Source organism: Equus quagga, chromosome 18, assembly GCF_021613505.1.
Source record: "Equus quagga isolate Etosha38 chromosome 18, UCLA_HA_Equagga_1.0, whole genome shotgun sequence".
NCBI classification, from domain to species: Eukaryota; Metazoa; Chordata; class Mammalia; order Perissodactyla; family Equidae; genus Equus; species Equus quagga.
The window spans coordinates 42,042,007-42,054,956 of record NC_060284.1 but is presented as its reverse complement, the minus strand read 5'-3'; the positions used below and the strand labels follow the sequence as shown (position 1 = coordinate 42,054,956).

The 12,950-nt window shown below is 42.9% G+C and overlaps 1 protein-coding gene across 1 annotated transcript; it reads right to left on the bottom strand.

Annotated features, from left to right (window-relative positions):
• Window positions 1-9,272: 9,272 nt before the first annotated feature.
• LOC124229862 (olfactory receptor 11A1-like) lies at window positions 9,273-10,223 on the bottom strand. The gene has a single exon (XM_046645333.1). It carries the CDS (start codon window positions 10,221-10,223, stop codon window positions 9,273-9,275), a length of 951 nt encoding a protein of 316 aa, XP_046501289.1.
• Between the last annotated feature and the right edge of the window lie 2,727 nt (window positions 10,224-12,950).

Sequence of the window (12,950 nt, the reverse complement as noted above, 5' to 3'; positions counted from 1 at the left end):
CTCTGTTGGATGTGAGACACTAAGCAAAGCTCAACTTTCAGCTTCAATTACATTAATAGTAACATCTAATAATAATCCTACTAGAGAGTTACTGTTATATCCCCATTTACAGATGATAAAACAGAGGCTCAAAGAGGTCAGACAATTTGCCCAAGATTACACAACTAAGAAGTGCCAGAGCTGGTGATGTGGGCTCAGCAAGCTGAGGAGTCGAAAGAAAGATTTCTTGGACTCTCAAGGTCTGGTAGTAGTGCCCCTTTATTCAGAGAATGGCATGGGGACAGGACCCATAGGTAGTGAAGAGCTGCAATGTGTTGAAGGTTAGGGCTAAATTTATAAGGCATAGGTAAGTGAGTTATTTTTTACCAGACAAAGGAGAAATCATGTAAAAAAAGTCATTACAATGGTATCAGTGCAGGTGGAATCTGGTGTATCGGGTGGTCGTATAACTTTGGATACGAATCAGGTCAGGACGTCCTATGTGAGATATATAAGAAGATGATATAGATCGGTATGTAGGCCAGGACGCCTTGGGCTTCTCTCCCTGGGGCAGCCTTGATCCTCATCAGTGGGACTCAAATTCAAGACCACAAGAGAATGCTATTTTAGAAATACTGTGAGCAGTAGATTTTGAAAAATATGTTTCTATTTCTCACTCTGCTGTATCTACTGGGATTCTCTTAGATTGAAAGGGTCAAGAGACTAAGTGATAACCCCAATGGATTCCCAGCCAGCTGTCAAATGTGGAACTGACCACTGAGCCACAATATTTTCATCTGATAAATGAAGAGAGGGATACTCTCTCCAGTGCTTGACTTAGCCATGCTTCTGGGCAAGCTGGTGCTCTCTCTTCCTTCACCCTGAGACATCCAGATTCTGGAATAACTCCCACAAGGGCTGGCTCATGGGGAAAGCTGAGTTAAAGAAGAAAAAGATTTTTACAAGGGAGTTAGTCAGTCCTTAATGTTCTCTAAGCGGAGAATATGGTATGTATAGTATGCAGATTTCCCCAAACATATTCGATCATGGAACAGTGTGTGTGCGCGTGTGAGTCTGTGTGTGTATGTGTATGGTTTTTCTCAGGGAACAATTTTTCAGCATAACTACACCTTAGGAAACGCTGTTATAAACTTTCCTCTCATCTGCTGGCGTCAGTCTGAGGAATAATTGCCCCTCACTTGGAGCTGCTGTCATGTCGACAGGCCCCTGAAGTGGAAGAGCTGAGGAAAGATTTCTCGCTTGACTCACATTTTCTATCTCACTCATCCCAATGGCTTCAACTAGTATCACTCTGTGCCAAAGATTCACAAATCTCTATGCACAACCTGATCTCTCATTTGAACTCCACACCCGCACCTTAAATCCAGTATCCATAATTCTGTTTAGTAAACTTTGCAGGCTCCCACTCAAGCCTGCTCCTCCTCGGTATTGACCGTCTCAGGGAAAGGCCTGACTGACCTCCCAGTTGCCCAAGTCAGAAACCAGGCATCCTCTTAGACTACTCTCTCTCCCACACCCCCACCTATTATCAACCACGAAGTCCTATACATCATACCTTTGCCTAAGTGTCTCAAATCAGGCCATTTCTCTCCAACTCCAGAGCCATTACACTAATCCTTATCTCTCACCTGGGTTACTGGATTCCAGCCTCCTTCACGATCAGCTTGGAGATTTTCTCACTCAGCCCCAAGGAGGAGAGGCTTTTAAAATACAAATTTAATCGTGTTACTTCCCAGCTTAAAACTCTTCAATGGCTTCTCATAGTTTTTAAGCAGCTCCTGTTAATTCCTAACACTCTCAGCTGGCTACTCCTTCCCCACCCCCACCCCCACCCCCGTGGTCTTGCTGCACTGGACTGAATTCCTTTATGTTGCTTGAATAAATCAATCTTGTTTTCCCTCTCTCTCTCCCTGCTGTCTCTGGAATATCCTCTCATCTCTTCACCTGACTAATTTCTACACATTCTCCACATCTTATTTCCTCCAGGAAACCTTCCAAATGGAACAGGGTACTCTTGCTATGTGCTCCCATTGCCCACAGGCATCCTTCTGTCATTCACGCTTTTATAATTGTCTGTCTTCTGTATAGACTCAAAGCTCTGTAGGTAGGTTCTGTGTTGCTCTGCGTATGTTGAATGATTGTGTCTGACACATAAGAGGTGCTCTATAAATGTTTACATAGCTTCGAGTAGCATGAGGCCTGAAAGTTATGGGAACTGGACATTTGGGAAGGGGAGAGAGAGTAGGAGAAAGAGGGATAAGCATGGGGAAAATCTATGGGGGGAGATCTTAGGAATATCAAGAAGAATACCTCAAGACAAGTATTTCTCACAGCAGAAATGGATGACCATTTTAATAGAGAGAAGTTGTCCTTTGATGTACGCTTCTCCATCATGCCAAAGGGAAGGGTTGGTCCAAGTGCTTGACAACCAGAGCTGACTATGGGAATCAAGGAAGAGTAGAGAATTATATATTCACCTAGTCCCAAACCTTCAAGTTTTTGTTGAGAACTAATGCTGTTTCTGACAATCACATGTTTGCAATCCATTTGGAGGGACAAGGGAAAAAACCAAAGGAGAACAAGACAATGTTAGTACAGCCTACGTTGTTGAATAATCTAGAAGAACGCTCAAAAACTTTGAAAAAACTAAATTAGAAAAGGGGTTTAGCAGAAGCTCCAACTCATGTTTTGGTCTTCTCTGCGTGGTATATTGATGAAGCACCGTAGGTGATAATGGAACCTGGGAGTTTAGGAGACTTGAAGCTGGCCACACAAGGAGCAGGAATACAAGTTATTGATGCCCCATGATCATGCAAAGTTACCTGCCAAAATGCATCTTAAATGGACAAAATATACATGGAGAGATCAGTGGGTCCCCAATGAGGCCGTTTTTTAAAGGCATTTTAGGTGAGTGAGTCTGTTTTTGTCATTGGAAAATAGTCACTATTGAAATACAAGAATACAGATAGAATTTCCAAGCTTTTTTCAGCAAGTTACCTAAGTATGCAAAAATATTAGAGTTCAGAAGGCATAGATGTTTGTGTAAATTAAATTTAATCTCTCTAATCAGAGATTAAAGTTAACTAGTACCACCTTGGATTTTGCTTATGGACTCTAAAGTTAGAGTTTTGAAGACAGTACAACAGAGTATCATTTTTCTTTTTTTGAGGAAGATTGGCCCTGAGCTAACATCCATGCCAATCTTCCTCTACTTTATATATGTGATGCCTGCCACAGTACAGCTTGACAAGGGGTGCATAGGTTCACACCCAGGATCCAAACCGGCAAACACCAGGCCACCAAAGCAGAACGCACAAACTTAACCATCACGCCACCAGGCCGGTCCCCAGAACATCGTTTTTAAGTAGAAAATTTTTCATGCAATTTGATTCTAATTATAATTTGTTTCTTAGAAATAAATATGAGTGCTTAAAATTCTAACGTTTGGCTTCATATCGTTTGGATATTTCTGGAGCTTCAAAAAACCATTAATATTGAGAGATGAATTAAAAATCTGGGTTTCAGAAATTAGATACGTATTATCTAAAGCCCATATCATTCCTAGGATCTAAATGAAGTAGCTATAATATATCATAGACATTATGTAAAAAAGTGCCAAACTGTTTAGCAGGTGGCATCTGGGACAATGGTCCCAGTAAGGGACTGCCATGAATGCAAGTTTGCCAATCCATGTCATACTGGATTAAGCCCCAAAGTCAAAGCTGTATCATTGTTGGTTATTGTAGCTATAATAAAAGAAAATTCTGTCTGGGGCTGGCCCGGTGGTGCAGCAGTTAAGTGTGCACATTCTGCTTCAGGACCCCGGGGTTTGCTGGGACGGATCCCGGGTGCGGACATGGTACTACTTGGCAAGCCATGCCATAGTAGTCAGCCAACATATAAAGTAGAGGAAGATGGGCACGGATGTTAGCTCAGGGCCAGTCTTCCTCAGCAAAAAAAAGGAGGATTGTCAGATGTTAGCTCAGGGCTAATCTTCTTCTTCAAAAAAAAATACTGTCTTAGTCCATTGAGCTGCTATAACAAAAATACCATAGACTGGGTAGTTTATAAACAACAGAAATTTATTTCTCACAGTTCTAGAAGCTGGGAAGTTCAGAATCAAGGTGCCAGCAGATTCAATGTCTAGTGAGAAGCCACTTCCTGGTTCACAGACAGCCATCTTTTCTCTATGTCTTCACATGGTGGAAGAGGGCAAGGGAGCTCTCTAGGATCTCTTTTATAGGGGCACTAATCTCATTCATGAGGGCTCCATCCTCATGACCTAACCATCTCCAAAAGTCCCCATCCACTAAAACTGTCACATTGGGGATTAGGTTTGAACATATGAATTTGGGAGACACAAACATTCAGTCTATAGCACATACCCAGAAGAGAAACTGAATTATGGAATGTTAGAGCTAAGAGTACGACATAATAGAAATAACAGAGGGTTAGAAACCAGAAGACACTCACAGAGATACTTTGAGGAAGTCTTTTAACATCTTTGAGTCATAGTTTCTTCATCTGTACTGCAGGGACAATTTCTACTTTATAGCTAAGTGAGGACCAAATGAGAAACTATGTGGAAAAGCTTTATAAAGTTTAAAGTACGATGTGAATATTAGTTACTATTCTCAGTACAGCATATTTCTTAGAAAACACCTAGCCAGTCTTCAGACTTTTTAGACTCAGATCCTGAGACCTAAAGCACTTAAGAGATTTGCCACAGGTCTCTCAGCTAGATAGGAACTAAGCAGATACCATGACCCTCAGCTCATTTGATGGTTACAGGAATAGTCAGACCCCAGGAGGGTCTGGGGATCCCCTTGTGGTCCCCAGATGGAGTGATGTCCTTATGCTGCACACTCTTGATTTTTGCATGAAAATTGTGACTCTCTCCTATTAAGGTCCCATCTTCTTTCAGCTCAAGTGGGTGTGGATCAGTGAGAAGCCACCAAGATCGTACGACTGTGCCCAAATTAGGTAGATTTTCTTGTAATTCTGCCTGAGCTCACAGAGAGCAGGGTAACAGGTCTCTCTGAAAACCCAGCTACTCCATGTGATGGCAGGAGTGGCTGCAACCTCTTCTCCTGACCTCCATTCAGTTTTGTCTGTACATCTATTGCCCTTACTATCCATCAGCAAAAGACTGCACAGCTCTGGGACCAGAAGCAGAAACTTATCGATCATCACTTTGCATTCCGTTTACTTCTCCTCAGAAGGGATCTAAGTCTGTGGATGACAAAACCACAGGAGTGGTTAGGAGGCTAACTCATCCTGAGCCTCAAAGAACAAACATGGCTGGGTGTGGCCATGCTAACTGGGAGTATCCGGTGCCCCACAAGGACAGGCACCTTTGATAAGTCCAGAGAACTTATTGGCAAGTGTTGCCTTGTGCTCAACTTTAGAAGAGAAGTCATTTACAGAGATTGAGGCTTAAAAAATACAGTGCAAGTAACTATGACATACAAAACCATCTACAGAAGCTCATTATCCTGGAAGCTATGGCCTTTCTAAACACCCTCTCCTTATTCTCCTCTCAGTCAAGGCACACCAACTGTCCTTGACCTTACAGGACATAAATTAACCCAAACATGACCTCAGTGTTTTTTTTTTTTTTTTGACAGAAAAAATAAGAGAAGCTATAATGAAAGGAAAGGTGTAGTAAAAAAAAAAAAGTGGTTTGTGTATGTGTGTATTTACATATATAGCAGCAAAAGTCTTTATTCAAATGAAGTTTTAAATGGAACAGAAATAAATAAAATAGATAAAAGCAGAACTACTCAGGGAGCACAGAGGTGGGGCTCAGAGACTGCGCATCCTTTTCTCCTCTCTGGTGGCTTCTTAGGCACATTCGCCCAACTTGAAGGATAGAAAATCACTGTCCAGGTGGCCAGATCCTGGGGTCCCTTGTAGGGCTGGGGTTTATTTTTAGTTGTTGGACCAGGGCCGTGGCTCCTCCAGTCCTGCAGGCCTCACTAACTTGGAAAGGGACTTTCCTGGCCTCTTGTTTTATTGCCATGTCTCAATGGAAATGGGAAGCCATTTCAACACCCAACATCTTCCCTTCCCCATTTTGGAGGCTGGGAGCTGTGGCTTCCTACAGAAGGAATAGTGGGGAAATATTCCCCCCAGCTGATAGAAATTGTGCTGGCCATAGATATCCTGACGCTTTGTTACTCACCTCGAGGCTGTAAACTTGGAGGTGCAGCGGGGGTCTTGGGGCTGGTGGGGAATGTCAAGGGCTCTGGCATGTGCTGTGATACACTACACTCTCTCCTAGCCAAATATAACAAAGTGGTGATCCTACAAGCAATGCTGGTGTATACAATGGGAGTTCCTTATGTGTTTCTGGGCAAGGAGAAAAGCCACTGAGTTGGTAGGTGGTGTGGTATAGGGGAGAGAGGCCTGGGCTCAAATGGAAGAGCTGGGTTCTAGCCTTTGCTCTATAATTACAGAGGGATAGTCCACTCAATCCCCTAGGGGATCACTTCTCTATCTGTGAAAGAAGATAGACCAGATAATCCATGCATTCTCTCCAGGCCTTAAAAATTTTGAATATTTGTAAGTTTCTAGAATCAAAAATGAATTCCTATGACATTAGTTTTGGCTAGGATTTGGTGCAGAAGGTGGAAGCTGGAAGAAGAGTTACAAGAGCAGCCATTTACTGAACTCTTCCTATGGGTCAGACAGGGCACGCTGCATGTTCTCACTTAGTGGCAGTGTGAGGTAGGCACGGCATTTCCTCCTTTACTAGAGAAAGGCTAAGGGCATAACTTGCCCAAAGCACACTGCTAAAAAGAGGCAGAGCCTGAATTAAACACTTTCCCATGACACAAAAGCCTGCTCTCCTATCCAGCTTCCCCCAGAGCTAATCTGACATCAACAGTTGCTGCAGCTGAGCCACCTGCAGATAACCGTCAGCTGACAACTTTTACTTTCACCAGGGGTAGCCCAAGATTATCTCACACTGCTTTCCTAGTTTACAAGAGGAGAAAGACAAGGCAATTCTCTCTTCATGAAGCAAAGTCTGACAATGTTTTCAGACACCGAGCACAGTCTCATATGTGTTGTTTCCCAGACAGGGTTTTCAGTAACTTCCATGAATGGCAAACATAATCTCTTTGCTTAACTCAAAAAAAGAAGAAAGCTTCAGGAGAAAAGTTAAGGCAAGAGATATTCCTATCCTCAGCACTGAGGGAGTGTAATTTGAGGAGCAAGACAAGGAGGCAGGCAGCGCATCTGAGTGTGCAACGCTGACTTCAGCTTTTCTACTCTAAAGTCAACTCAGCTCTTTAGAGTTGCAAAGAACAAACACAGGCCCACCACACACTATGTTCTAACTACTGAGAGCATGTGCCAGCAGGAAGGGGAGTGAGGACAAGCAGAGCCTGGCAGAAGGAGGCAGCACCCAAATACCAAGCCCCAGCTTCCACCTGAGCCTGCCACTACAGCAGTATGGGAGATGGAGCAAAGCAGATGCTGTCATGGGTCCTTTGCCTTGCCTCATCTCCCCAAACCTTCGATTCCCACTTCTAAATCCCAGAGGGCAAAGTATTAGATTAGTAGATTTGCCTAGGTCAAATCTACTCCAGAGAAAGGAACTGAAACTCCGTATTCTTTTTTTTTCAAGATTTTATTTTTCCTTTTTCTCCCCAAAGCCCCCTGGTACATAGTTGCATATTTTTAGTTGTGGGTCCTTCTGGTTTCAGCATGTGGGATGCCGCCTCAGTGTGGCTTGATGAACAGTGTCATGTCCCTGCCTAGAATCCAAACCAGCGAAACCATGGGCCGCCGAAGCAGAGTGCGCGAACTTAACCACTCAGCCACGGGGCCGGCCTCTGAAACTCCATATTCTTGATGCATAATTAATATCTTATAATTATTATTACTATTATCATTTTTAAATAAGTTTATTTTTTGCAGTAGTTTTAGGTTCTTAGCAAAATTGAGCAGAAAGTACAGAGAGTTCCCATATATCCCCTGGCCATACACTTGTGCAGTCTCCCCTACTATCAACATCCCACACCAGAGTGGTATATTATTTATAATCAATGAACCTAAATTGACACATCATTATCACCCAAAGTCCACAATTTACGTTTGAGTTCACTCTTGGTGTTGTATGTTCTATTGGTTTTCACAAATGTATAATACCATGTATCTTCCATGGTAGTACCATACAGAACAGTTTCACTGCCCCCAAATCTTCTGTGCTCTGCTTATTCACCCCTCCCCCCACCCTAACTTTTGGCCACCTCTGATGTTTTTACTGTCTCCGTTGTTTTGCTTTTTTCAGAATGTCAAATAGTTGGGATCATATAGTATGTAGTCTTTTCAGATTGGCTTCTTTCACTTAGTAAAATGCATTTAAGTTTCCGCCATGTTTCTCATATTTTGATAGCTCATTTCTTTTTAATGCTAAATAATATTCTATTGCCTGGATGTACCACAGTTTATTTTTCCATCCATTTACTGAAGGACATCTTGGTTGCTTCCAAATTTTGGCAATTATGAATAAAGCTGCTATAAACATCCATGTGCAGTTTTTTGTGCAAATATAAGTTTTCTCAACTTATTTGGGTAAATAAAAACGAGTGAAATTTCTGAATCATATGGTAAAAGTATGTTTAGTTTTATACGAAACTTCCAAACCGTCTTCCAAAGTAGCTGTACCATTTTGCATTCCTACCAGCAATGAATGAGAGTTCCTGTTGCTCTACACCCTTGTGAGCATTTGGCGTTGTCTGTGTTCCAGATTTTGGCCATTCTAATAGGTGTGTAGTGGTCATCCTGTTATTTTTAATTTTGAATCACAAATGTGGTTTTACATTTGTATATGTAGTTTAGTTATTTGATTAATGTTTGTATTCCCTTTATAAACTGTGAGTTCAGTGAGAGCAGGGGCTGCCTCTGCTTTTGTTAATTTTATCACTTATATGTAGCATAGTGCCTTGAACATAATAGACCCTCAATGAATATTTCAATGAGTGAGTGACCAGCCTCATCAACTCATTTTGAAGGTGAACTTTTACACAAGGATCCAGGTCTACTGAAGATAGTGGAGCAGAATCTGACCTGCTTAGACCATTCCTATGACACCAGTTCACCTGAGGCTGTCAGAACTCGGCAGTCTCCACAGCCATAGTCAGAGGCATCTGGGCATCTGGCTTTGGTAGTTCCTGGTTTAGGCAGTTGTCTTTATGCAAATTCTAAATTATTCAACCCACTTCACCATCCCTTGGCCAGACACAGCTCTTTTCCTTTTTGCTTCATCTGAGGAAAGCAGACTTCTTACTCAAGCACTTCTTTAGGGTTTCGTGGATGTCCTTGTTTCTCAGGCTGTAGATGATGGGGTTGAACATGGGTGTCAGGATGGTGTAGAGCAGAGAGAACCCTTTGTGCAAGAGTTGGGAAGAGTTGGCTGAGGGCATGAGGTATGTGCCAATCAGTGTCCCATAAAACAACGTGACCACCGTGAGGTGGGAGGAGCAGGTGGAGAAGGCCTTTTGCCGACCTGTGCCAGAGGGAATTCTTAGGATAGCAACAAGAATGCAGGAGTAGGAGGCCATGATGAGGAGAAATGGGACCAGAGTCACTGCAGAAGAGGTGGCATAGGCAATGGTCTCAGTCAGTGAGGTGTCCATGCAGGAGAGATGGACCAGAGGGGTGAAGTCACAAAAGAAGTGATCAATTTCATTGGGTCCACAGAAGGTTAGTTGAGACAGTAGGACCATAGTGATTGCTGTGAGGAAGAAACAGCAGAGCCAAGAGCTGGCAGCCAGCCTCGTGCAGAGGGGGCCAGTCATGAGGATGGGATAGTGGAGAGGTTGGCAGATAGCCAGGTATCGGTCATAGGACATCACAGCCAGCAAGAGGCACTCTGTTGCAGCCAGGGATCCAAAGAAGTAGAATTGTGTCAGACAGCCAGCTACAGAGATAGTTTTCTGTTCAGCTATGACGATCAGCAACATCTTGGGAACAATGTTGGAGGTATACCAGATCTCCAGAAAGGACAAATTCACCAGGAAGAAGTACATGGGGGTGTGGAGGTGATAGCTGACCAAAACTAGCAAGACAATGAGGATGTTTCCAGAAACAGTTAACATGTAGAAAACTAAAAATATCATAAAGAGGAAAATATTCAGCTGTCGGACGGAAGAGAATCCTCGAAGCACAAATTCCACTATAGTTGTCTGGTTTTCCCAGAGTGAGATCGCCATGCCTTGGCTGCCCTACACACCCAGTGGTAAAACACGCCAAATGCAGGAAGTTCTAGCTCACACACAAACACGGGCTGACAGCAGATGACTTTCACTCCCCACTTAGGTTTTTGAAGTTTTTTATTTGAGTTGAGGAGTATCTTCTTTCTTTTTACAAGGCCTAAAATGGGAAAGAAAAGAATTTGCAGTAAGAACTTATGAGCACCTCAATCCCCCTTCTTCTCTTATCTATTTCTTCACTTCATCAGGAGCAATGTCAGGCTTTGGGGAAACCAGGAAATGGAAGAAAGGGGAAGAAGAGGGGAAGGAAGAACAAAGGAAAAAGAAAGGGAAGAATCACCTGATCTACCCTTATCCTGAATGTACTATGATAGCCTGGGGAATTATGGGAAGAAATGAAGGAGATCCAAAAGGAAGATGAACACATTCCAGAGGGTTTATGAGCTCTCAGACAGGATCTAGCAAATCAAGGGCCCAGGACCAAGAGCTCCCCCTCCCTCCTCAAGCACTGGTTATCTTTAGGGAAAACGCTCCTATCAGATCTATTGAGTATTCCTCTCCTTTCAGCTTCTTAGTGAGGTGAGAGGAAAGTTTCTTATCTCTGTTTTGGTTTCCAAAGTACTAGCAAGAGAAAACCATATGAGTGTGAGGTTTAAGATCCTCTGATTATGAGGCCAGTGCCCAGGCTGATGTAATTCAGGGGCAGGAATGTTTTCTCTTACAATTTTAAATAGATAAAATTAGGCCATTAAAAAGACTTTTTAGGGGGCCAGCCTAGTGGCATAGTGGTTAAATTCCTGTGCTCTGCTTCAGCAGCCCAGGGTTCATGGGTTCAGACCCTGGGCGTGGACTTACACACTTCTCATCAAGCTATGCTGTGGAGGCATCCCACATACAAAACAGAGGAAGACTGGCAATAGATGTTAGCTCAGGGCCAATCTTATTTACCAAAAAAAAAAAAAGAAAAGAAAAGATTTTATTTGGGGCTAAATGGGAAAAGAAGATTTGAAGATTTGGAACCAGGTGGCCTAAGGCACTGTGTGCAACCAACCAACTGAGTATAAGATAGCCTCAGGTTCTTTTGAGTGAGATAAGGAAGTCTTCTCCTCAATTCCATCTTGGTCTACACCATACACCCTACCATGAGTTTAAGACAGATAGAGAACTGCCCAAAACACACTGCTGTCCACAGAGGGTCTGAGACTGAAACCACTTTACCATTCTCAACCCCCTTGTACTGGATCTGTATCTCCTTAAGATAGCTGTGGAGGGACCAGATTGCTGCAGGTTAGCAAGTGGAGATGGGAAGACCCACGTGCAATTCAGAAAGCACGCTGTGAGTGTAATAATGAGGTACTTATTATGAGTGGCCAGAAAGCCCTAAACGAAGTCAGGGGCTCTGCTTTATAAGAAACATCCTGTGCAAGTTAACACCTCTGAGATGCAGTTTTTCATCTGTAAAATAAGATACAGGGTAGGAGAAGAATTTAACATGCGCTTAGCATGTGCAAAAATCGTATAAATGATTGTGAAATCATAGGGCTGCCAATATCACTTAAATCTACCAAGGAATTGCCCTTACTTTGAAGGAGGTATTGACAACAAATCCTGGTTTCTTTTGCTGCATCCTGCAGCGTATATGCATGTAATTGTGTGAGTAATTAAGCTCTTCCTGCTATGTCTTATACTAAAAGGTTTTGGCAATACATCAATCTCATTTTAAAATTGATCCAGTGTCCTAGGTACCATTCTGTGGAGCCCTAGTTCCAGCTTTTCAAGTGGCTCAGAACTAACCTGGAATCTGTGCTGACCAACAGTCCAGGTACTCAGATGATGCTCAGCAGCTGGCGATCAGAATCTGAGCCCATTGAGCGAAGCATGGTGAAGATACAAAGAGAGGACTTCGCTCCATCCCCTGCAAAGCACAAATAAGGATCTGAGACCTCAGAGATAGGGCTTCGGTTCTGACAGAACACAGCTAGACTCCTGAGTGCTGCTAATGATGACGTTATTACTTGATACCAGGCACTGTCTTAAGTGCTGAAAATATATAACTCAATCATCACGACAAGCCTATGTGGTGATACTCTTAATATCCTTTCTTTCCAGATGGAGTCACAGAGAAGTTAAATAACTTACCCATGGTTATCAGCTAGAAAGTGACAGAGATGAGATTCAGTATTGCTCTGGAGCTCTCAGTCCTAATTACTAACACTGCCTCCTATAGGGCCCTGGTACATAGGCTAGCTTGCATTATCTCACAGAGATGGGAAGAGGAAAGTTTCCACAAGCAGCCTCTCATCCAGCTTTTCACTTCAAAGCAAGTGAGGCTTGCTTTGTTGGTTGGTGAGGGAGCAATCCCATAAAGGGTCACGAACTCTGACAAGATAAGGTTTCTACCTGTCTCCTGGAGTTGCTTTCACACTGCTACTTTTATGTCCTTTCTTTATAATCTTACAAAAAAAGTCAGGTCAGCCTATTACCTTAAAAAAATCTAAAAACACTTTTTGAGAATGTGCACAGGGAATTACCACTTGCTCTTACCGGAAAATTACATTTCTGCTGCAGGGCTGCTGCACCAACTGGATGCGGTGCAGAAAGGTATGATGGAGAATGAAAAGCCACTGAAAGGTAGGAGACAACAGACAAGAAAGGCAGTGAAGCCTGGTTAAGAGCACAGGCTCTAAAACTAAATAGGCCTGGATTCAAATCCCTGTTCACTCACGA

Bases quoted from the DNA above. Each gene is read 5' to 3' on its own strand.
- LOC124229862 (XM_046645333.1), bottom strand. From the start codon at position 10,223: ATGGCGATCTCACTCTGGGAAAACCAGACAACTATAGTGGAATTTGTG.